General features: G+C 36.9%; 1 protein-coding gene across 1 annotated transcript; it reads left to right on the top strand.

Annotated features, from left to right (window-relative positions):
* The first annotated feature begins 1,550 nt into the window (after window positions 1-1,550).
* LOC136067293 (uncharacterized) lies at window positions 1,551-2,907 on the top strand. Its single transcript, XM_065772931.1, has 2 exons — window positions 1,551-2,151; window positions 2,237-2,907. Exons 1-2 carry the CDS (start codon window positions 1,551-1,553, stop codon window positions 2,905-2,907), a joined length of 1,272 nt encoding a protein of 423 aa, XP_065629003.1.
* Window positions 2,908-26,443: the final 23,536 nt, after the last annotated feature.

Genomic DNA, 26,443 nt, shown 5'->3' with positions numbered 1-26,443 from the left:
ACATTTAAGGAGCCTATAGTGGCGTTTTGGAACTCGACTCCATGAACTCTAGTTATAGGTAAAAAAAAAAAAAAAAAAACCTTGCATGGAACTTGAGTTCATGGAGCTCGAGTTCCAAAACGCCACTATAGTTCTTAAAACGTCACTATAGGCTCTTTAAAATGCCACTACAAGGCTCCTAATTTAAAAATAAAAAAATAAAAATAAAAAATAAAAAAAAAACTTGATTTTGAGAAAATCAAGTTTCTAAAGAGGGGCATTTCCTTAATTAGTTTGGGAAAGGGGGCAAAATGCTAGATATTTTGCGCGAAAGGGGTAAAGGCTAATTTTCTCCCAAAGTTTGTAACAAGTCACCAGAAAAAGAAAAGAAAAAAACTCAAAATTTTATAGTTACATAATTTTTTTGAAAAAAGGGAAATAAAGCTACAACAAATTTATTAAAAAAAACTTATAAATTAATGTGGTAATAAATTTTATGGGTGGAAAAAGGCTCAATCTAATATAGTGGGCCGAGAGCCCATATGAGGATTACTGCGCATCCAAAAAGAAGGAGATGGTAAGGGCAAGGCCCACCTGGAAGAAGGATCCCTGGAAAGAAGAATGGTGGCCATCCGAGGAGACCGCCTTCCGTCCAAGGAGATTTTATTCCTCGGACGCGAATAGTGTGGATCAATTGAGCGTATAAAAGGTTAAAATGATCTTCCGAGGACTCCTCCTGATCAAGATAAGCTCTGAGTGTACTTGGAGATGATAAGGATGAATAAATATCTAGAGAGAAAGCTGCTACCACCGTATTTAATGCTCTGCAACAACTTTTCTGGCCACATTTATGTGGAGAAGACTCCTAAACAGTGTATCCTCACCTACCGCCACTCACGCAGAGCTAAAGGAGATGCTTGACATGACATATACTTAAGTGGAGTTACGGATGAGTTACGGATGAGGTACAAGTGGACGATGGAGATGAGCAGAAGGAAGGTTATATAAAGGAAAGAAGCTCTTGAGGAAAAAGGAGAGGAAAAAAAAGAAGAGAGAAGAAAAGAATAAGAGCTTTATTGTAATCCTAAGATTTGTATTCATCACATAATCAATAATATAGCTCTTCGGACACCCATTCTTTACGTGTAAATTCATGTTGGTTTGTGCTTGAGGGTTGTGATTAGTTGTTGTTGATCCCATAATCAAACCAGTTCTTTCACCCATACTCTACAAATTCATTGTTTTGGGCTTGGGCCACAAATCCTAACCCTACAATTGGTGCCGTCTGTAAGGAGAGCTTGAGTGTAAGGGGAAGCAGCAGCAGTTGGTCATGGCCAAATCAGGGTAACAACCGGCAGAATATGGGGCGTCTCAGCATATAGACCCTTTTCTCAATTTGGAGCGGAGACAAGATCGTGAAGGCAGTATGCATACTACACACACTGAGTGAACTCAACCTCGTGGCAGAAGTCATGTGTCTTATGCAGAGAAGAATAGCATGCAAATAGAGATTGAAAGGTTAAGAAGGGAGTTGCGCCATGTGAAAAGAAAACGTACTGCCTTGCATTCTGATGACGACTCGAGTGACGAACAAGACATCACTTATGAGCAAAGGTCTCGAACTCCAATCAGTGAATCTTTTTCATATGAGGATGAACACCCTCGCAAGGCCATCACATGGAGGGGTGGGAAATGATGCCATGAGCAAGGCTTTGAATCAAATCTCCAGGTCACCTTTCACGTGTAGGATTGAAGGAGCAAAGCTTCCTCGGCATTTTAACCAGCCAACCTTCACTATTTACAACGGTAAAACGGACCCTGTGGAACATGTGAGTCATTTTAACCAAAGGATGGCTGTCTACTCTAGAGATAAAGCTCTGATGTGCAAGGTATTCCCTTCTAGTCTTAGACCCGTGGCAATGAGGTGGTTCGACAACCTGAAAGCAGACTTCATCAATTCCTACCAAGAGCTCACTCAAGCTTTTGGTTCACGTTTTGTCACATGCCGAAGGGTGGCTAAGCCCTTGTCTTCTTTGCTATCCTTGAGCATGCGTGAAGGTGAGTCCCTTAAGGCGTATTCGAATAGATATTGGGAGATGTTTAACGACATGAAGGGCAACTTTGATGCAATGGCCCTAGACACGTTTAAGCTGGGTCTTCCCACTGAGCATGGTTTAAGGATATCCTTGTCTGGCAAGCCTGTCACTAACATGCGTTAACTTATGGACCGTATTGAAAAATATAAAAGGGTAAGAAGATCAGCAGCAAGGGAAGGGTAAGGATAAGGTTATCCCTCAGGACAAGAAGGACTTCAAGTTGGATCGTTACAACAACAATAAGCCGCGGAGAGATTTCACTGGGCAATCCGGGTCAACAAATGCTCAAGCAGTTAATACAGTGTTCAAGGAGCCAGTTCATCAAGTTCTGGAAAAGATTAAGAACGAATCATTCTTTAGGTGGCCGAGTAAAATGGTAGGGAACCCTGAGAGACGCAATCACAATCTCTATTGTCAATACTACCAAGACCATGGGCATGCTACTGAAGACTGCAGAAGTTTGTGGGATCATTTGGACCAGTTGGTCCGTGAAGGCAGGTTGAGGCACCTTTTGCACCACTCCAATGGCCGAGGAGGTCAAGTGAATTTTGAGTCCGAGAAGAGAGATTCTACGAAACCTCCATTAGGTACTATTAACGTCATTTTCGCAGCGCCAGGAAGAATAGGGTCCTGGCCGTCCAAAGTTACATTAGTGGCTCGGCTACCAGCAGGGGATATTGGTCGAGATCTGAGGAGCTCTAGACAGGCTATCCTACCCGTTTTAGGCTATTCGGACGAAGATAAAGCTGGAACTATTCAACTTCACGACGATGCTTTAGTAGTCACATTCAGGATCAGGGGATATGATGTGAAGAGGGTGATGGTGGACTAGGGTAGCGCAGTGGAGATTATGTATCCTGACCTCTACAAGGAGTTGAACCTCAAGCTTGATGACTTAACTCCTTACTGTTCTCCCCTGGTTAGCTTCGAGGGGAGGATGGTCACCCCGAAAGGACAAATATGGCTGCCCGTACAGACTGGCTCAGAAGTAGTTGAAGTGGACTTCATTATTGTAGATGTTTATTCCCCATATACGGCAATTGTAGCTAGACCTTGGTTACACACGCTAGGGGCTGTTTCCTTCACTCTGCATCAAAAAGTTAAATATCCATCCGAAGGGCGCGTTTGTGAAATCCGCGGAGATCAATCCTCGGCTAGGCAATGTTTGGTGGCTGCCATACAGCACGAGCCTGAGACTGAATCTTCAGCCAGGGCGAAGGGATACTTATAGCAGTTAAGAGGTCAGTTACCACCCGTCGAAGATCTTGATGAAGGTGCTAAATGCGAGGACTTAGTGCAGGTTTTAATTGGGAGCAATCCTAAAATATACTTTCAAATCGGGTCTCAGATACCTCAACCAGAGAAGGAAGAGCTAATTGATTTCCTTAAAAGAAATATTGACGTATTCGCCTGGAGTACTTATGAAGCCCCAGGAGTGGATCCGGAGTTCATTTGCCATCATTTGAGGGTCAACCCACTGAGTGTACTCAAGAAGCAGCCTCTTTGGCAGTCATCCAAAGAGCATGTGGATGCAGTCAAAGAAGAAGTGACGAAGCTCAAACAAGCTGGGGCTATTAAAGAAGTTTTTTATCCTGAATGGTTAGCAAATACTGTGGTGGTAAAGAAGAAGAGCAGAAAGTGGCGAGTTTGTGTAGACTTCACGGACTTAAATAAGGTTTGTCCTAAGGATCCTTTCCCTATGCCGAAGATTGATCAATTAGTAGATACTATTGTCGACCATCCTCGGATGAGTTTCTTGGATGCTTTCCAAGGTTACCATCAGATACTGTTAGCCCCAGATGACCAAGAGAAAACCACTTTCGTTACCCCCATTCGTAATTACCATTATAAAGTGATGCCATTAGGTCTAAAAAATGCAGGTTCTACTTATCAGCGGATGATGACCAAGATGTTTGAATCACAACTAGGCAAAAGTGTTGAGGTCTATATAGACGATATGGTGGTAAAAAGCAAAGTTATTTCTGAGCATGTGAATGACCTAGATAACGTTTTTGAAACGATATGGAGACATAAGTTGCGCTTAAACGCCTCGAAGTGCTCATTTGGTGTGGGATCAGGCAAATTTTTGGGTTACATGGTAACACACAGGGGAATTGAGGTCAATCCTGATCAGATAAAGGCTATTCAAAATCTGCAGCCTCCTCAAAATCCGAAAGAGGTTCAGAAGTTAACGGGGATGGTAGCTGCTTTGAACCGATTCATCTCCAGGTCCGCGGATAGGTGTAAACCCTTCTTCTCACTGATCAACAAGTGGAAGGGATTTGAATGGACTGAAGAATGTACCTCAGCTTTCCAATAACTTAAAGACTACTTGGCTCGGCCACCAATTATGTCTAGCCCTGAACTAGATGAGGTCTTATTTGCCTATATCGCAGTGGTTCCCCATGCTGTAAGTCTAGTGCTGATAAGAGTGGATCAAGGTATACAAAGGTCGGTTTACTGTGTAAGTAAGTCTCTACATGAGGCTAAGATCAGATACTTGCCATTGGAAAAAGCTATTTTGGCAGTAGTACTTGGCACACGGAAATTGCCCCACTACTTCCAAGCACATACTGTCGTTGTGCTCACACAACTCCCACTTAAGACAGTACTCCGAAGTGTCGACTACACTGGGAGGATAGCCAAGTGGGGCACTATTTTAGGAGCTTTTGATATCAAGTATATGCCTTGCACTTCAGTCAAAGGGAAGATCCTTGCGGATTTAGTGGCCGAGTTCACGGAGCTCAGCTTAGAAGAAATAATGACAAAGAGAGACATGGATGGAAAATCGGTTGGCATAATTTCTCAGCAAGATCCTGCCCGCTGGGAAGTGTATGTAGACGGCGCTGCGAACCGGAAAGGTTCTGGAGTAGGGCTAGTCTTGATATCTCCAGAGAGAATCGTCATTGAAAAGTCATTAAGGCTGGATTTCGATGCGACCAATAACGAGGCAGAGTATGAAGCCCTATTGATGGGAATGTCTATGGTCCGAAGAATGGGAGGAAAGGCAGTAGAGTTGTTCTCGGACTCAAGATTAGTTGTGGGCCAAGTACAGGGGGGGTTTGAAGCGAAAGATGAAAGAATGCAAGGATACTTGAATCGAGTCAAACGTCTGCAGTCGGAATTCGAATTTTTCAGCTTGCTACATGTTCCTAGAAGTAGTAACGCGCATGTAGATTCTTTGGCCATACTAGCCACCTCTTCGGAGCAAGACTTGCCAAGAGTTATCCTCGTCGAGGATTTTTATGAGCCCACCAGGACAGGAGGGGATGCAGTCCAAGTCCACCAGATCAGAGATAGCCTCTGCTGGATGGACCCTATAATCAAATTCTTGAAAGATGACATTTTGCCGGAAGAGCGTGGTGAGGCTGACAAAATTCAAAGGAAGGCTACCAGATTTTGGCTGTCCGAAGACCGAAAATTATACAAACGATCCTACTCAGGACCATACCTGTTATGTATTCATCCAGAGACGGCTGAGTCGCTACTAGAAGAGTTGCATGAAGGAATTTGTGGGAGTCACACTGGAGGGAGGTCATTGGTCCACCGAGCCATTACTCAAGGGTATTGGTGGCTGAACATGCAAAAAGAAGCCCATAATTATGTAAAGAAGTGCGATCAATGTCAGCGATTTGCACCAAACATACACCAATCAGGTGGGGTCCTCAACCCACTATCTAGTCCGTGGCCGTTTGCACAGTGGGATTTGGATATAGTGGGTCCATTCCCAAAGGCTGCAGGAAACAGGAAGTACCTTCTGGTCGGCACAGACTATTTCACCAAATGGGTCGAAGCTGAGCCTCTGGCCAATATCCGAGACGTAGATGTGCAAAGATTTGTATGGAAGGATATCATTACTCGTTTCGGATTTCCTTATACTCTCATCTCGGACAACGGCTTACAGTTTGATTGTAATGCATTTCGGAGTTATTGTAGCGAACTGGGAATCACGAATAGATACTCTACCCCTGCCTATCCTCAGGGGAATGGGCAAGCTGAAGCAGTTAACAAAGTCATAGTTAATGGATTACAGAAGAGATTGGACGATGCGAAGGGCAAGTGGGTTGAAGAGTTGCCACATGTGCTTTGGGCTTACAGAACTACGCCTCGCAGATCTACTGGAGAAAACCCTTTTTCGATGACTTATGGTGTTGAAGCTGTCATTCTTTTGGAGACGGGGTTCCCAACTCTAAAAACTAGCTCGTTCAGTCCGACCAGCAATGATGAACTCCTAGAAGCAAGCTTGGATTTGATAGAAGAAAGGAGAGAAAATGCAATGGTTCGACTGGCACATTACCAGCAAAAACTCAGGCAGGGCAATGATGCCAACGTAAAGCTAAGACCCCTAGAACCCGGTGATTTTGTACTCAGGAAAGTCGTTGGCACTACGAAAAACTCAGCCTGGGGGAAATTAGGACCAAACTGGGAAGGACCATATCGCATTACTTTAGGGGCTGGAATTGGGGCATATTTCCTAGAGGACTGGGATAGTTATGTAATACCACGCCCCTAGAATGTAAATAACCTTAAAAGGTACTATTATTAATCGAATCATTTCTTTGTTCACTGTGATAACTTGTCATCCTTATTTGTTCTCTAAGTGTTTAAACTTAAATCCAATCATGCCTGTAGTCCTCAGACTAGATGATTTGGGTTAGTTAACACTCCTTATTTGTTCTCTAAGTGTATAAACTTAAATCCAATCATGCCTATAGTCCTCGGACTAGATGATCTGGGTTAGTTAACACTCTTTATCGGTTCGCTAAGTGTTTAAACTTAAATCCAATCATGCCTGTAGTCCTCGGACTAGATGATTTGGGTTAGTTAACACTCCTTATTTGTTTTCTAAGTGTTTAAACTTAAATCCAATCATGCCTGTAGTCCTCGGACCAGATGATCTGGGTTAGTTAACACTCCTTATTAGTTTTCTAAGTGTTTAAACTTAAATCCAATCATACCTGTAGTCTTCGGACCAGATGATCTGGGTTAGTTAACACTCCTTATCGGTTCTCTAAGTGTTTAAATTTAAATCCAATCATGCCTGTAGTCCTCGAACCAGATGATTTGGGTTAGTTAACACTCCTTATCGGTTCTCTAAGTGTTTAAACTTAAATCCAATCATGCCTGTAGTCCTCGGACCAGATGATTTGGATTAGTTAACACCCCTTGGTTATTCTCCCTAAGTATTTAAACTTAAACCCAATCATGCCATGCGCCCGAGACGGTTAAATAGTCGTCTTTCATCTCTTGATTTGATTTGGGAAGGCAGGAGAATAATCTAACGATATTGGATCGGGATTTAAGGTAGTATCCCGCCTCTTTTTGGCTATGACATTCATACATATATGCCAGGTCATGCCAAGTCAGCCTTAATCCTAACTGTTGGTTCAAGGCATCGATAGCTCCTAGTATCCTAAAGGTGTTGGGCGCGCACTACTCAGGAGAGAGCCTGTGGTTGCGAAGGTAGCTCAAGGTGATGGAACCCATTGGGAGGGTCATTCCCTCTTAATGAAGGCTATCATTGGGATTACGACCTCTCCCTCTCTTCGGGCCATTAGTATCTGCTCCGGAGGGCAATATCTCAGATTCACCCCCCGCAGTATACCATAATTTTGCTTAAATTCCTCTATCAACGCCGGACTATGGACGAGATGTTGGAATTTGCCTATTCTTAGAGAATGATTGAAGCAGTGGACAGGAAATGGGTTTTGAAGGTAGAAAATACTAGCCGAGAAGAAAATAAAGGACCAGGAGGTGCCAAAACTTACACAAACAAGAGTGGAGAACAATCCTTGGACTCGAAACGGACTCTTGGTGGATCCTGGAAGAGAAGAAGATGGAAAATCGAAGAAGCTTGAAGGGTTTTGAATGAAAGAGCTCGCTGGGTATTCTGAGGATGCGTAAAGTAAAGAAAAATAACATCTTCTGAGGGTTTATATACGGGGACAAGTGAAAGGGTGTAATTCATCCCGTCCAAATCCCGAAGAAGAACCCTGTCCGTTGGATCAACAACCCACCGTTGGATGCAAAAGACAAAATGCCGCCTAGAGTAATTAATACAATGCTTTGGGAATACAGAACTGACAGCGGCAATAATGAAGCGCTTGTCTCTATGCTTGCGCGCTTGTGAACTGGGGTATCTACGATTTCCCTCTTTTAAACTTCTTTACTTTTATTTCTTTTTCCTTACGTGGCAGGTTAAAGTCTTATTCTTTCTCCTTGGATGCGAGGGAAAAATTAAAATTTTGAGGGCTATTGTGGGGGGGAAAAAGGCCAATCTAACATAGTGGGCCGAGAGCCCATATGAGGATTACTGTGCGTCCGAAAAGAAGGAGATGGTAAGGGCAAGGCCCACCTGGAAGAAGGATCCCCGGAAAGAAGGATGGTGGCCATCCGAGGAGACCACCTTCTGTCCGAGGAGATTTTATTCCTCGGACGTGAATAGTGTGAATCAATTGAGCGTATAAAAGGTTAAAATGATCTTCCGAGGACTCCTCCTGATCAAGATAAGCTCTGAGTGTACTTGGAGACGATAAGGATGAATAAATATCTAAAGAGAAAGCTGCTACCACCATATTTAATGCTCTACAGCAACTTTTCTAGCCGCATTTATGTGGAGAAGACCCCTGAACAGTGTATCCTCACCTACCGTCACTCACACAGAGCTAAAGGAGATGCTTGACATGACATATACTTAAGTGGACTTACGGATGAGGTACAAGTGGACGATGGAAATGAGAAGAAGGGAGGTTATGTAAAGGAAGAAGCTCCTGAGGAAAAAGGAGAGGAAAAAAAAGAAGAGAGAAGAAAAGAATAAGAGCTTTATTGTAATCCTAAGATCTGTATTCATCACACAATCAATAATATAGCTCTTTGGACACCCATTCTTTACGTGTAAATTCATGTTGGTTTGTGCTTGAGGGTTGTGATTAGTTGTTGTTAATCCCATAATCAAACTAGCTCTTTCACTCATACTCTACAAATTCATTGTTTTGGACTTGGGCCACAAATCCTAACTCTACAAATTTAATTAGTACTGATAATAGATGAATGTTTAAATTACTTTTGTGTTTTGGACATATTAGTTTGCATGATTTGTATAATAAAATTTATAATTTTTTAGCATCACTCTATTAAAAAAGAGTAATGTTACTCTACTAAGAGCATTAGCATTGGGGGGTGTTTACACCTCCCCAGTTGTTATTTTACATTCAAAACATCAAAAATTGTCCAACATTCGGGTATGGGTTCTTAAAATTTTTTGCAACCTGTGAATAGTAGGTTCTTATATATAGAGCATACTATTCAATTGGTTGTAAAAATAATATTATTATTTTAACAGAAGATGAGAACCTCTCTCTCCTCATTTACTCTACACGGTACAGAGTCACAGACTATACTCTACTCTTCTTACTCATTCTCTTCATCTCAGTCACTCTTTTCTCTCTCTCTCCCAACTTTCGACGCTCGGGCCGCGAACAATTGGAAAAAATCGTTGTCAGGCCTTCTTTTGACTACCTGCCGTGGCAACATTCCTGCGCGTGTGAGGCCCGTTGGAGGCCCCTCTCGATAATGGCATGGTTCACGTGGAGCTTCGGGTGCTCTTTCTCTCTCTCCTAGTGGAGGAAGGTGTTTATCTACCTTTGGAGGTGTGGCAAGAATCTTGGCCAAATTTTAGGTGATTACCAAAGGTAAGTGAAGTCGCCACCAATCATTGGGTTTTTCTAAAGTGTGATTGGTCACTTATTTCTAGTTGATTTTATTACCAATCCTAGGCTAAGAAAAATGGCATTTTTCCTAATCTAATGTGGATGGCAAAAAGTCTTTATTCTTGAGTCTGGAAGTTTGGTTACATGTGGGGAATGTGTTAGGCAACCCACAAAGCCTGTCCAAGGACAGTCCTTTGTTTTGATAAAACCTTAATTTTTGGAGATTGACAATAAAAAACATGATTTTGGCATTGACTTTCGGGGTTTTGCATTTATGGGGGGCTTTGAGGTTTGGCTTTTGAATGGGTGTGCCCCTAATCTATGCTTTCCTAAGGCATTCGAGCAAAGTACCAGATTTCCATGGTGAAAATCCGGCGACATGTCACCTTACTTTCGCTACGGAAATTAGGCATCGTTTGCCTTTGGTGACATGGACTGTGACAAACACACTGGAAGGGGCGAGCAGGTATATATATATATATATATTTTTTTTTTTGATAAGTAAGAATGTTATATATACAAAAGGCTACTCTATGCATGAGGAACATAGAGCAAACTCAGAAAATAGAAGAAGAAGAAAACAGAGAAAAAACGAAAAAGAAAACCAATCAACATATTAATTACAAAGAGAAAGAGAGCTAAGAAAAGAATGGAGAGAATCACTAGTTGTGAGTCCCCGTGCCCGAGACCAATCAAAAAGAGTTCCACTAAAAGAAGCAAGCATCTAATCACCGGAACTATCCAAATCTTTAAAGTTCGCCGATTCTGTTCCTTCCAAATACACCAAAGGATGCACAACGGAACTAAATTCTAAATCTGAGACGATTGCTTCCCCAACCAATTCCACTAGCCAAAAAGCAAATCTGGGATCGATCTAGGAATAACCCAAGACAAGCCAAAAGTTATGAAGACAAAGCTCTATAACCGATAAGCCATCTCACAATGAAGAAATAAGTGGTCTATCATCTCTCCACAATGCAAGCACACAGAGCAGGAAAGTAAATTCCTACATCCTTAGAGCATGACCCAAAATATAGGTTTAAGAAAGTAAACAGGGGTCGCCATACTCTAGAGATGAGGACGAATGGTACACGGCATGATATACCTAATACAACCCATCTAAGAGAGAAAGGAGGGAGGAGGAAAGGGGGCTTAAAAGAGTACATAACCAAATGAGAGAAGCTAGACCCCTAAACCTACTGAACATAACCACTTGGCTTATATCCACATGCTCGCATCCTCGCCCTTTTTGCTTGCGCTTAGGAAACTGTGCTCTAGCTCAATGCGTCCTCGCTCCATGTGTGTACATGCAAAAGCAAAGATAAGAAACCAACAGACAAGCAATGGAAGGAAAAGATGCAAAGAGCATATGAAAGTGGCATAAAGCAGATAAGCATGATAGACATGGCAAGCAAAGAAACAAGAAAGCAAGCAAATAAGCAAGAAGGCAAACAAGCAAGAAAGCAAACAAAAGGTGGTGTTCGCGAGGGACAAATGTAGGTTTGGATCGAATGTCCATAACTTTATTGTGTTGAAGCATGAACGACACACTAGCAAGTAAGACCCATGCATGAACATGTAAGCAAGCATGTAAAGATGCATAGAAAGCCAACGAGTGGCACAAACAAGCATGGTAAGCATAGCATTATGTGGAGCGGAAAAGGGAAGGGTATGCACGGAGCAACCTAGCATCCGAAGACACCTCCCAAATGGTTACATCCGAACAAGGCCTTATGGGCGACAGATGTAACCAAACAAGATCAAGCCCGCGGATGGCGTCAAGCATGGCAAAGCCTAGAACAAGAGTGGCTAGCACAAGCATATAGTATAGAAGCAAGCAAGCATAGACATGCAAATAGGATGATCTAAATCCTTTGATGTGGGCTTTGATGTATGGACAATGACAAAGACCATAGGGTCTAGATCGGGTCCTAACCATTAGACCAAAACACAAGAAAATGCGATAAAAGGAACAAAAAGGCTACAATAGCACATGGCATGACAAACAAGGCCTAGGCCTAAGCACATAAACATGGTGTGAAGCACACAAGCACGAAAATGATGGCATAAAGCATGTAGAGAACAACGATCTAAGCATATAAACACACCGATCTACACATATAAGCATGGAAATATGCATGTAGGCATGTGAATGTACATCTATGATGGGGATGTAAGCTTAAAAGCATGGAAGAACACAAATCCAAGAATACAAGCATGTGGAAACATAGATCTAGACATATAGGCATAGAAACATGAATGTAAACATGTAGATCTAAGTAAGGCATGGCCAAAAATGTGATATCAAGCATGTAAGCACGTAGATCTAAACAACAATACAAGGAAAAGATAGATCTAAGCATCTAAGGCATGGCATACAGCATAAAGCATGTAGAATTAAGCTAGAAGCACAAATAAAGCAAGGAACATCGTAAAGAAAGCAATAAATCATGTTATTAAGGCAAAAAGAGCAAGATAAATGCTAGAAAAAGATTTAGAAAGTTAGGGGTGTGGATAGTACCTAAAAAGCTACATCCACACCCCTAAACCCCAAATCCAAGGTGTAGAACCAAGGAGGAAAAGATTGGGTATAAGAACAATACCTTCTATTTTTTGTGAAGGAGGAATCAAGAGGCTTTGATGTGTTTTTTGTGTTTGGAAGAAAGGAGAAGTATGCAAAAAACATCTAGGCAGAGAGAAAAACCAAGAAAAGTCTCTTTTTTTTTTTGGTCAGGAGGTGCCTGGGGCCTTTTATAGCCTTGGCATGCTTTACGAGGCGGCAGCCCTTCAAGGGTTGCCACCTCCAAATGGTCTTAGATCGGGTTGATATTGACACCCCCGGAAAGATCTTGACTTCCTGTTTCTAAAAAGGTATGGAACTTGAAAATCCAATAGTTGGATCAAAAGTTATGGCTCCCGGAAGTTAGTGGTGCATTGATCAGTGCATTAACCCGGTTTTCATGATATCTCTACCGTTCTAACTCCGATTTTTACCCATGAATAGTCGTTGGACTGAGAATTTGACAATCTTCGCAATGGCATTGGTTTCAACCTATTCTAACGGCCGGATCAAAATTATGTTTTTTGGGGCTCGTTGAGAGTCAACGCTGGGTCAAACTTGGTCAAAGTTGCCAAAGATCTATGAAAAGCTTGAGTTTGATGTAAAACTATGAAAATTTCTATTTTGAGGGTATTTTGACTTTGTTTGACTTTCGGCCAACCTAGGGTTGACTAGGGGCGTTTTGGTCATTTTGGTTGAAAAAGGCACTTTGGGTGCTCCGGTGTTTGAACGGGTTGTGTCACATCATTCAGGATGTTCTCGCAGCCCCATGGAGAGAAAATAAGATTTTTGGATTTTTCGGAGTCCGGCACGCAAATAGAGAGCAGACAAAATACGGTATCAATAGCTACCCCCTTTTTATTTGACATCTCGAGTGCAATGAGAGGTGTCGGATAAAGAACATGATTTTGAATTTTGTTGCCCCCAAATCATGCGTGGAGACTACTCACGGACCGAGACTAGATTTTACTTGACTAGACCGATCTACGACAGCTGCTTCTGAAACATTTTATGCACCTGTCTCTAAGCTTGGGGAGAGGAAAAGGCTTTTTTTTTTTTTTTTTGGAAGTTTGACCAGGTCAATGTTGACTTGTCCAGCGGCCCTTCATGGTGCACCGGGCAGCCCAGGCCGTGAAAAGGCTTATAAAAGCTCCCTTTTGGCTCATTTTGACCTCGTTTACTCTTTTCTTTGACTTCTCACTTTTGAAAAGTTCTCTGGAGCAACTACGAACTTAGCAAGTTCGGCTTTTCAGCTTCAGTTTGCTACTGCAACCTTTTCTACACTTGAGGTTAGTGTCTATTTTTTTCTTCTCTTCATTTTTCTACAAAATTTTAGTAGCAATACTACTAGGGATGCATGCTAGCGCTTATTTTATTTTTGGAATTTCCATAGGCATATATATTTTTCGCCATGATTTATGCCATGATATCTTAGGAAAATGCATATAATTTTTTCTTTTTGTCTACGTGATATGGGTGTGCAAATAAGCGGGAATTTTAATGCTAAGAATAAAATGCAGGACATAGGTAAGGAGACTTACCTAGTAGTCAAAAATAGTGGAATAGAGATAGAGGATATCTGAATAGCAGTCCTGATGAGTGTCAGGTAGAAACAGAGGATATTTGAATAGCAGTCTCGGTCTTAAGCCGGGTAGGAACAGAGGATATCTGAACAGCAGTCTCAGTTTTTGCTAAGTAGAAACAGAGGATATCTGAATAGTAGTCTTGGTCTTAGGCTGGGTAGGAATAGAGGATATCTAAACAGTAGTCCCGATTTGCATTAGGTAGAAACAAAAGATATCTGAATAGCAGTCCTAATTTTTGTCAAGTAGAAACAGAGGATATCTGAATAGTAGTCTTGGTTTTAGGCCAGGTAGGAACAGAGGATATCTGAACATCAATCCCGATTGGTGTTAGGTAGAAACAGAGGATATCTGAATAATATTCCTAATTTTTGCCAAGTAAAAATAGAGGATATCTGAATAGTAGTCTTGGTCTTAGGCCGGGTAAGAACAAAGAATATCTAAACAGCAATCCCGATTGGTGTCAGGTAGAAACAGAGGATATCTGAATAGCAATCTAGATTTTTGCCAAGTAGAAACAGAGGATATCTGAATAACAGTCTTGTTCTTAGGCTGGGTAGGAACAGAGGATACCTGAACAGCAATCCTGAATGTCAGGTAGAAACAAAGGATATTTGAATAACAGTCCTAATTTTTGCCAAGTAAAAATAGAGGATATCTGAATAGCAGTCTTGGTCTTTTATAGGTGATAAATACATTAAAAAACAAAAACAAAAACCAAAATGTACAAAAATAAACTAGAAATTACAATAATGATTAACTAGTAACACTTAGTTGGTCATTTGCAACATATTTAGTTGCTTAATTAATGATTGATATTAGAAACTAATTGCATACATATGGTATTTCATATTATAAAATGTTCTTCCATACTTATCAAAAAAATAAAATGTTCATCCAAAAATCCTTAGTCATGACCCCGAAATGTAGGATGAACATTTCAAGGATATTTGAATAGTAGTCTTGGTCATGCACATGGCCAAACTGTTGTTATCTACTATTTTGCATATTAGTCAGCTTTACATTTGAATGTATAGAATCATTCTTTATCTTATATTTCCTAGTATTTTTTTCTTATCCATCTTAGCATTCTAATTCAACTATACTTATGTATGAATATGTTGCTTTTTAATCGTCCAACAATTAGCATAGACCTTAGTGAGTTTTATAGCAATCTTATAGCCTTTTAGCTGATACAGTATTCTTGATATACTTCTCTCTCATTCACCCTGTTCTTATTCAATGAGCCACATCCTCCTCAATCATCCCATCCTTACAAATTATTGAACCAAGATATTGAAATGGATCATTCTTCTAACCAATTTAATCTTATAAGAAAATTTTAAAATAAAATACAATAATGGTTCATTTAGTAATCATTTGGATTAGAGTGTTTAAAGAGAGGTTGTACATTGATATAGTCTGCATTACTGTATCTAGTTATGAAGGCCAGAGAAATGTGAGAAAGAGCACCTTGGTGTAAATGCCCTCAAGTGTTAAACTTACTATTGATGCATCTTGCAACTTCTGTATTTAGACATTACTTTCCTATGCAATTTTTGTTGTGTGCGAAGTTCTTAGTATCATGTTTTTGGAATTGATGCATTCGTGTCTTGGTAATTACCTATTGTTAGTGTTTTGGTGTTCATGTTTTTGTGTGTTGTCATTGTTCTTTCTCTGTAACGTAATTAAATGGATATAGGATAGCTAATTCAGTGGGAGAAATTCTGAAAGGATTACGTTGTTACTTCGACAAAGCATTGCCAGCAATACTTCTATATAAAAGTGAGCATCGGCAATATAAAGAAACAATTTCAGATGATGTCTCTCCTTCAACTGTATATGGTGCAGAACATCTATTGCGCCTCTTTTGTATGTTTATCCTTTTATGCTAGAGGTCAATTATTTGCTTAAGGAATTTTTTTTTACGTTTTCTGTGTTTTAAATAGCAATAAGCATGATTTATTATATTTTAAATAAATTAATCAACATATGTTGCGTATCTTTTGTGAAGTTTTGATTTGGAGGATGATTCTAGTTTTTTACCCTAAATATTTAATGCTTATTGTTTTCATAACCAGCCATATCATAATGATGTAGAATGTGGAAGTTTCGACATTTATCAAACATGTTGAGGGCAATAGGGCTGGCTAAATGAGTAATTCTTCCTGCCATGCCCCTATCAAAATTGACTGGCTGGTAGAGTTCTACTTCTACCCGGATAAGTTTTTCAGACAACTGTCGGGTCTGTATATCTTCTTCTAAAGCTAAACTTTATATATATCAAGGGTTCTGTATAAATAAAATGATGCAGCACAAAATTCTTAAAGGGAACTGAGAATAAACAAATGAATAGAAAAATAAAAATACGGATAAAACACACACACCACCCCTGTGGTATACCCTTAAAACATAAAACTATATTATTTTTACCTATCAAAAAAAAAAAAAAAACATGAAACCATTCTATGGTTTATTTTGTAACACTTACCTTTCTCGTGGTTTGCTTTATGAGGCATTTTTGCTAATTTTAATGAAATTTGATGATATTACTAGTGCCAACAACACCCATTGGAAAATGAACTTAGGAATCAGCACTATGCCATTGGAAAATTGCAATAGAAATTTTAAATCAAGCTTGCTTCCATTGGAGTACAATAGCTACTTATATAGACTACTGGGATTCAACCTTAATTCTTAACTGACTTGGGCCAAAGCCCAATTATTGAATTCATAAATAAATACTCTAGGAAATTAAGTAAAATGCCAATAACATAATAAACTAATATAACCTAAAATACAATCCAATGGACCAATAGTAAAAATAAAATTGCCTTCTAAAAATAAATGAAACTACATTGAAATAAAAATGTTTTTGTGCTCCCTACATCATAAAATATGCTAGGAGACTACTTATCAAAAAAAAAAAAAAAAAATTCTAGGAGACCATGAGTTATGGAAAATGGAAATGATTGTTTACATCTGTTAATCTATGCTAGTACATTTTCTAGTAGTCTATGGTAGCACAGTCCTAAAATTCCTTCCTCTTGCCCTTTTGTGACTGATTTTTATCAAAATTTTCTAATTCATATAGTTTTGAGTGGTTTATGTGTAGATTTGTTTCTGATCTCAGTTTAAAACTATTTTTATATCTAATGCTAAAACAAAGAGGACACGTGAAATGTTCGGTATATTTACCCTTATTAGCTTAATTATGTGTTTGTGTAGTGAATTGCATCATTTGTTATGTTGCAAGATCGTATATGATCGAAGTCCTAGCTGATCAATCTATGCAAGTTTTTAAATATTCTTACATGTTACAATGGAAATTATTGTAATATTTATAACTAGTTTAATTTTGTAATGTGAGGAAGTAGCCTTGTTTGATAAATTTTTTCTTACTTATCAAAAAGAAGAAGATATGGTGCCAGCTAATCTAGGATATTTAGTTTTAGACTTTTCTATTACTAAGTACAAAAGCTTGTCTATTGCTGATTTTAAATGTGTAGCTCGAGACATAAAAGATGTCAACTCATATGATATCAAATTGATTTTTTCTTTCTCAAAAATTAGTTAAAAATGGAAAAAGAAATATTGGCTGATGACTGATCTTCAAGATATACCTGCGTATGTTATATATTGATTTTGGACGACTAAGACATTTTGAATATTTATTATATTGCCTAACAAATATTGTGGTGCTTGTTGGATCTGCAGAGTAATTGATGACTATAAATGTGGATTGCTACTGTGACTGGACATGTGCTATTGTTTTTAATTGTGAATATTCCTAGACTAGAACTGCTTGATTTAGCATCTTTTGGCTTATGCATTTCCTTTTGGTATTATAAAACCTGCTAGCCATCTTTACTTCGTGTTTGTAATGTCATTCTTTTGGTATTTGCAGCTAAGTTGCCTGAGTTATTGTGCTATGCCAAAATCGAAGAGGAGACATTGATGGAGCTGCAGCAAGAATTAGTTGAGTTTCTCAAGTATAACTTCTTATCACCATTCTAACGTGTCTGTGAGAAAAGCACAATTGAGAGTTGAAGAAGAATACAATCTTTATAATTGCATATAACGATTTATGCTACTTACAAAAAAAAAAAAAAAAAAAAAAAAAAAAAAAAAAAAAAAAAAAAAAAAAAGATTAATATTTATAACTAGTTTAATTTTGTAATGTGAGGAAGTAGCCTTGTTTGATAAATTTTTTCTTACTTATCAAAAAGAAGAAGATATGGTGCCAGCTAATCTAGGATATTTAGTTTTAGACTTTTCTATTACTAAGTACAAAAGCTTGTCTATTGCTGATTTTAAATGTGTAGCTCGAGACATAAAAGATGTCAACTCATATGATATCAAATTGATTTTTTCTTTCTCAAAAATTAGTTAAAAATGGAAAAAGAAATATTGGCTGATGACTGATCTTCAAGATATACCTGCGTATGTTATATATTGATTTTGGACAACTAAGACATTTTGAATATTTATTATATTGCCTAACAAATATTGTGGTGCTTGTTGGATCTGCAGAGTAATTGATGACTATAAATGTGGATTGCTACTGTGACTGGACATGTGCTATTGTTTTTAATTGTGAATATTCCTAGACTAGAACTGCTTGATGTAGCATCTTTTGGCTTATGCATTTCCTTTTGGTATTATAAAACCTGCTAGCCATCTTTACTTCGTGTTTGTAATGTCATTCTTTTGGTATTTGCAGCCAAGTTACCTGAGTTATTGTGCCATGCCAAAATCGAAGAGGAGACATTGATGGAGCTGCAGCAAGAATTAGTTTTCAAAAGCGCTAGTATAGGTCATGAACGAATTTAATTTAAAAGACCTATACCAGCGCTTTTAAAAGCGCTGGCATAGGCAGCACCTATTTCAGCGCTCTCAAAAGCGATGGTATAGGTCTTGAATGAATAAAATTGAAAAGGCCTATACCAGCGCTTTTAAAAGCGCTGGGATAGGTTTTTCCCCATAAGAGAAATGAGTAACCCTATCCCAGCGCTTTTGGGCTTCCTATACCAACGTTTTTGAAAAAACGCCGCTATAGGCGTCCTATTGCAGCGCTATGTAAAGCGCCGGTTTTGAGCAGCTGTAATAGGATTTCCTATACCAGCGTTTTCAAAAAGCGCTGGTACAAGCTTATCTATTACAGCGGTTTGTAAAAAAGCCGGGAAAAAAAATGCTGGGACAAGATGATTTTTTTGTAGTGAACTAAATATCTGTATTTAATTAGAAAACATAAACTCTAATATTTAAAGAACTTTAGTTGATTTTTATCTTGTTCAATGATCAGTTACATGAGTATAATGTAACGTAGGCCTTTTGCATACTATATTTGAATTTAATGTACTCTCCCCTCCAAAAACAGTGAATAATCAAGTATGATGTTTGAGGAAGTATTTAGTATCATAATGATATATCAAATCTCTTTCACAAAATAGTGGGTCCCACAATATTTGCGGGTGACATAAATTAAAAATTACAACCTTAAGAATAAGACCATTCAGACTTTAAAGTGAACCACACCTAAACCACAGTCTGAAAGCCTACAATAGAAATAATCTGAGACTAGTGGAGAGATGGGTAGCGTGCAACGTGTCTTCAATGCGTGGATAATCCCATGATGAATGTAGCTTGGAAGTCAGTTTGTCCAAACTCCAAACTTAATCACCAGGTCAAACGAACATTTTACCTTGTTAGGTTGGGCCCACTATGGGCCCAGTTTGGGCTAAGCCCCGCTATTTCCTCAATTTTAAAATTCGAATCAAGGGGCCGAGCTTAACTAGCATGAAGTGTTTAACTTGGTTGAGTAGCACCAAAGGTCTCATATCTTGTACGCCATTCTATATTATTTTACGGGGATTCTAGCATTTTGCCCTTATTTTTAAAAAAATTTAGCAATATGTTTCTGTTTTGAAACTATTTAGGTCCATATCTTTATTTTGAAACTCGATTTTCTCAAAATCGAGTTTCAATGTAAAACTCGATTTGTAGAAAATCGAGTATGGGGTAATCAAACTAGAAAAGAAAAATTGCATGGAACTCGAGTTCATGGAGCTCGAATTCCATTTAAAACGCCACTATAGGACTCACTGAATGCAGCTATAGGTATGGAACTCGAGCTCTATGAACTCGAGTTCCACAAATTATTTTTTTATTTTTGTTATTTTTTATTTGTTTATTTTTTTTTTTTTTTAAGTTTCATTTGGCATAACTCGATTTTAAACCAATCGAGTTTTTGATTGAAACTTGATTTTATTAAAATCGAGTTTCAAAACAGGGGCATGAACCTAAATAGTTCCAAAATAGGGACATATTACTAAAATTTTTAAAATAAGGGCAAAATGCTAGAATTCTCATTATTTTACTATTGCTTCCTTTTTCTTTTCTTTTTTCCTTTTTTCTTTTAATGAAAATTTTACTATAATTTTTTAGATTTTTTTTTTTTTGAGATAAAAGAAAATTTTACTAATACTATTGCTACCTCACTTTGTGTGGGGTAAGGTCCATTAATATTATCAAAGCACTTGCTGCATGCATAATAATAGCTACTACTTAAATGATTTTTCTATTATGGTGTGCTTCTCTAACGGATAATTGCAACTATTTCTTAGACAATAATTTTGATAAAAGAGAATAAAATCGAGTTTCAAAACAGGGGCATGAACCTAAATAGTTTCAAAACAGAGACATATTACTAAATTTTTTAAAAAATAAGGGCAAAATGCTAGAATTCTCATTATTTTACTGTTGCTTCCTTTTTCTTTTCTTTTTTCCTTTTTTCTTTTAATGAAAATTTTACTATTATTTTTTAGATTTTTTTTTTTTGAGATAAAAGAAAATTTTACTAGTACTATTGCTACCTCACTTTGTGTGGGGTGAGGTCCATTAATATTATCAAAGCACTTGCTGCATGCGTAATAATAGCTACTACTTAAATGATTTTTTCTATTGTGGTGTGCTTCTCTAACGGATAATTGCAACTATTTCTTAGACAATAATTTTGATAAAAGAGAATAAAATCGAGTTTCAAAACAGGGGCATGAACCTAAATAGTTTCAAAACAGAGACATATTACTAAATTTTTAAAAAAATAAGGGCAAAATGCTAGAATTCTCATTATTTTACTATTGCTTCCTTTTTCTTTTCTTTTTTCCTTTTTTCTTTTAATGAAAATTTTACTATTATTTTTTAGATTTTTTTTTTTTTTGAGATAAAAGAAAATTTTACTAGTACTATTGCTACCTCACTTTGTGTGGGGTGAGGTCCATTAATATTATCAAAGCACTTGCTGCATGCGTAATAATAGCTACTACTTAAATGATTTTTCTATTGTGGTGTGCTTCTCTAACGGATAATTGCAACTATTTCTTAGACAATATTTTGATAAAAAAGAATAAAATCGAGTTTCAAAATAGGAGCATGAACCTAAATAGTTTCAAAACAGGGACACATTACTAAATTTTTAAAAAAATAAGGGCAAAATGCTAGAATTCTCATTATTTTACTGTTGTTCCTTTTTCTTTTCTTTTTTTCCTTTTTTCTTTTAATGAAAATTTTACTATTATTTTTTAGATTTTTTTTTTTTTGAGATAAAGAAATTTTACTAGTACTATTGCTACCTCACTTTGTGTAGGGTGAGGTCCATTAATATTATCAAAGCACTGCTGCATGCGCAATAATAGCTACTACTTAAATGATTTTTCTATTGTGGTGTGCTTCTCTAACGGATAATTGCAACTATTTCTTAGACAATAATTTTGATAAAAGAGGACTTGCATTAGTTAAAAAGAAATAATTTGTATAAAATAACCACTGACCTAATTTTGTAGGATTTTTATTTACAGCTAGGAACATGCCTTAGCATGCATTCAGTGCATTTGTTAATTCTTACTTTGAATATTAAAGAAACTCATGTACATAGTTGCTCTCTTTTTATCATTGATAACCAACTACCTGGTACCTAATGTAACTACCTGTTAGAATGACACAACTATTGGAATTCTAACTAGGATATAAATGAGTCACAAGACTGATTTTCATTGTCATTGTTCTAGCCATACTCTGCTTTATCAACCAAAGTTTTTTCTTAATAATCTGTCTTGGTTCTTACATGGTTACATCAGTGCTATAGGGGATTTATGGAAGAAAACTTTATTACATGGTTTGAGCATATTTTGCATCATCAAGCGCATTTCATATATTCTTAATTGTGTTACATGTTTGTTGTTTGGTTTCATGACCAAGGATTTATGGATGAACATTTTATTTTTTTGATAAGTATGGAAGGACATTTTATAATATGAAATACATATGCATGCAAATGAGTTTCTAATATCAATCATTAATTAAGCAACTAAATATATTGCAAATGACTAGCTAAGCATTACCTGCTAATCATTATTTTAATTTCTAGTTTTTTGTATATTTTGGTTTTTTATTTTTTAATGTATTTATCACTTGTAAAAGATTTTGGTTTATGTTCTCTCTTGCAGCTTGTTAAACTTCCACATGCCCCAAATGCTGATGAAATATTGAAGAAGCTATCTTGGTTACAGGATGAAGAAGGATAACTCGTAAGTTCATTCCCTATTTTTTTTGGCCACTTCTCAGTCTTTTACTTTTTGGCTTGCTAAATTTCAAGTCTTTCTGTATAGTGGACCATAATTTACAGAATTATTTTTTTGTAATGTTTACCTGGCACTTATTCTTTACCTGTAATATACTACACAGTCTACACTAGTTTTTTTTTTTTTTTTTTTGCTGGTTTTTCACAAAATGCATCATCAACTGACTTATTCTTTAAAATAAGTGGTTTTTGATTTTGTATGGCTTCTTTTTATAGAACGAGCTTTTGAAGACTCAACGTCCCAACTAAGCCTTAATTGAAATCAAATTGGGATTGGCTATGAACCTCTTCAACTAATGGGTGTTGACCACCTGTTTAATAGTATTTCTTTGTCAAATTGTTCTTTGTCACCTCCCGGTTTAATAGTATTTCTTCGCTATTTATAACTATGCTATTTTATCCTCCTTCTACTTAATTTTCACTCCATCAAAATGAATTAAACATTCTTTTAACATGTGCATTAATCAGTCTGTGCACATGGCCAAACAATTGTTATCTACTATTTGCATATTAGTCATCTTTACATTTGAATGAATGGCATCATTCTTTATCTTATATTTCCTAGTATTTCTGTTTAATTATCTTAGCATTCTAATTTCAACTACACTTATGTATGAATATGTTGCTTTTTAACTATCCAACAATTTGTAGCATAGGCATAGTGAGTTTTATCGCAATCTTATAGCCCTTCAGCTGATACAGTATTCCGATATACTTCTCTCTCCTTCACCCTGTTCTTATTCAATGACCCACATCCTCCTCAGTCATCCCATCCTTACAATTATTTTAACCAAGATATTGAAATGGTCAGTCTTTTAACCAATTTAATCTTATAAGAAAATTTAAAATAAAATACAATAATGTTTCATTTAGTAATCATTTAGATTAGAGTGTTTAAAGAGAGGTTGTACATTGATATAGTCTGCATTACTGTATCAAGTTCTAAAGGCCAGAGAAATGTGAAAAAGAGCACCTTGGTGTAAATGCCTCAAGTGTTAAACTTACTATTTGTTAGGACATATGTGATTCACTTGTTAGGAAATCACATATGTCACTACTTTATGTATTGGTTAATCCTTTGATAAAACTCTTTACTTGTATTTGGTAGATCTAAGATGTGTTTAATACTTCAAGAAACTTGTTTCAAGTTCAAGAGTTAAAGCCATGCAAGTCTGTCTAAGATTCAAGTGCAGAAAGCACTGTTCATTAAACTCGACAGCTAACTATCTATCGAAACCTGTAGAGCTGTTGAAGCCCGTGTCTGACAACATCTCGACAGATAGGGTATCTATCGAGGTTTATGAAATTCAGTCTTTCAGGATTGTTTTTCATTCAATCCATGATTGTATGTTTGGGCTTTCTTTTCTCAAAACCTAGACATATAAAAGGATTATTTTAAGGGCCATCAAAGGTAGAACAAGTTGCACAAGTGTTGAGCAAAGTTTATTCAAGCAAATTGTGACCGAAGACAAAATTTGCCCTAGTTCATCTTTCTTATGAAGAAGCTATTGTGTTTATACACCGTAGGGTTTTGTGACCAAGCACCTTCTCGATCTTCATCATTGGATGAACTGAAGAACTTTGTAGCTAACAACACTTCTCTAGTTGGTGATTGAAGTTGTATACTGCGATCTGCGCAATTGGTTAGTCACGTACTAGGAGCCGTGCATTATAGGAGAGATTATCACTACAGAACAAGTTCAATTGGGTATTGGGTAAGGGTTCAACTGTAGGTTTGTATAAGGTACTAAGATTCAATTACTTGTAAATACTTGTTATGATAATAGTGGATTCTTGGGAGTGGTGACCTTAAAATCACCCGATGGAGTTTTTGCCGTGTAGGTTTTCCCCATTCGTAAACAAATCACTGTTTAATTTATTTTCCGCTGCATATTTAGTTAATTGGTGATTTGTTTGTGCTGCAAAGCATATTGCATGTTAATTTGATTAATTAATAAATTTGGCTAATTAATCAATTAATTCATCACAAAGGGTCAATACGTGTTTGGCCTATCACTATTGATGCATCTTGCAACTTCTGTATTTAGACATTACTTTCCTATGCAATTTTTGTTGTATGTGAAGTTCTTTTAAATCATGTTTTTGGAATTGATGCATTCGTGTCTTGGTAATTACCTATTGTTAGTGTCCTGGTGTTCATGTTTTTGTGTGTTGTCATTGTTCTTTCTCTGTAACGTAATTAAATGGATATAGGATAGCTAATTAAGTGGGAGAAATTCTGAAAGGATTAAGTTGTTACTTCGACAAAGCATTGCCAGCAATACTTCTATATAAAAGTGAGCGTCGGCAATATAAAGAAACAATTTCAGATGATGTCTTTCCTTCAACTGTATATGGTGCTGAACATCTATTGCGCCTCTTTGGTATGTCTATCCTTTTTTGCTAGAAGTCATTTATTTTCTTGAGAAAATTTGTTACGTTTTCTGTGTATTAAATATAAATAAGTATGATTTATTATATTTTAAATAAACTAATCAACAGATGTTGTGTCTCTTTTGAGAAGTTTGATTTGTAGGATGACTTTAGTTTTTTTTACCTTAAATATATTAATGCTTATTGTTTTCATAACCAGCCATATCATAATTATGTAGAATTTGGAAGTTTTGACATTTATTAAACATGTTGAGGGCAATAGGGTTGGCTATATGAGTAATTCTTCTTGCCATGGCCCTATCAAAATTGACTGGCTGGCAGAGTTCTACTTCTACCTGGATAAGTTTTCTAGACAACTGTCTGGTCTGTATATCTTCTACTAAATCTAAAGTTTATATATAATCAGGGGTTCTGTATACATAAAATGATGCAGCACAAAATTCTTAAAGGGAACTGAGAATAAACAAATGAATAGAGAAATAAAAATAAGGATAAATTACACACATCACCCCTGTGGTATACCCTTAAAACATGAAACTATATTATTTTTACCTATAAAAATATATAATATAATATATATGAGCTATTCTATGGTTTATTTTGTAACACATACCTCCTTCGTGGTTTGCTTTATGAGGCATTTCTGCTAGATTTTAATGAAATTTGATGATATTGACAGTGCCAACAACACCCATTGGAAAATGAATTTAGGAATCAGCACTATGCCATTGGAAAATTGGCAATAGAAATTTTAAATCAAGCTTGTTTCCATTGAGTACAATAGCTACTTATATAGACTACTGGGATTCAACCTTAATTCTTAACTGACTTGGGCCAAAGCCCAATTATTGAATTCATAAATAAATACTCTAGGAAATTAAGAAAATGCTAATAACATAATAAACTAATATAACCTAAAATAAAATCCAATGGACCAATAGTAAAAATAAATTGCTTCTAAAAATAAATAGAAACTACTTGAAATAAAATTTGTTTTTGTGCTCCCTGCATCATAAAATATCTAGAGCTTTTAAAAAAAAACTAGGAGACCATGAGTTATGGAAAATGGAAATGATGTTTACATCTGTTAATCTATGCTAGTACATATTTTCTGGTAGTCTAGTAGCACTGTATTTCATTGCATTGCAGCTGCTTAAAATCCAAAATTCCCTTGCCCTTGCTGATTTTTACAAAATTTTCTAATTCATATAGTTTTGAGTGGTTTATGTGTAGATTTGTTTCTGTTCTCAGTTTAAAACTATTATTTATCTAATGCTAAAACAGAAGATGCAGTGAAATGTTTGGTAGTATTTACCCTTATTAGCTTAATTATGGTTTGTGTAGTGAATTGCATCATTTGTTATCTTACAAATCGTATATTGATCGAAGTCCTAGCTATCAAGTCTATGCAAGCTTTTTAAATATTCTTAATGTTACAATGGAAATTATTTTTACATTTAATTATATTAACTAGTTTAATT

The sequence above is a fragment of the Quercus suber genome, unplaced genomic scaffold (assembly GCF_002906115.3).
Source record: "Quercus suber isolate HL8 unplaced genomic scaffold, Cork oak 2.0 scaffold_66, whole genome shotgun sequence".
Lineage (NCBI taxonomy): Eukaryota > Viridiplantae > Streptophyta > Magnoliopsida > Fagales > Fagaceae > Quercus > Quercus suber.
Note: the sequence above shows the minus strand (reverse complement) of the source record. Positions and strands in the feature narration are given on the sequence as shown.

What these genes read in the sequence shown, in the direction of transcription:
- LOC136067293 (XM_065772931.1), top strand. Translation starts at nt 1,551, where the DNA reads ATGACGACTCGAGTGACGAACAAGACATCACTTATGAGCAAAGGTCTC. An exon ending in GGGTCTTCCCACTGAGCATG is followed by an intron (nt 2,152 to 2,236) that starts GTTTAAGGATAT and finishes AAGGGTAAGAAG; the next exon opens with ATCAGCAGCAAGGGAAGGGT.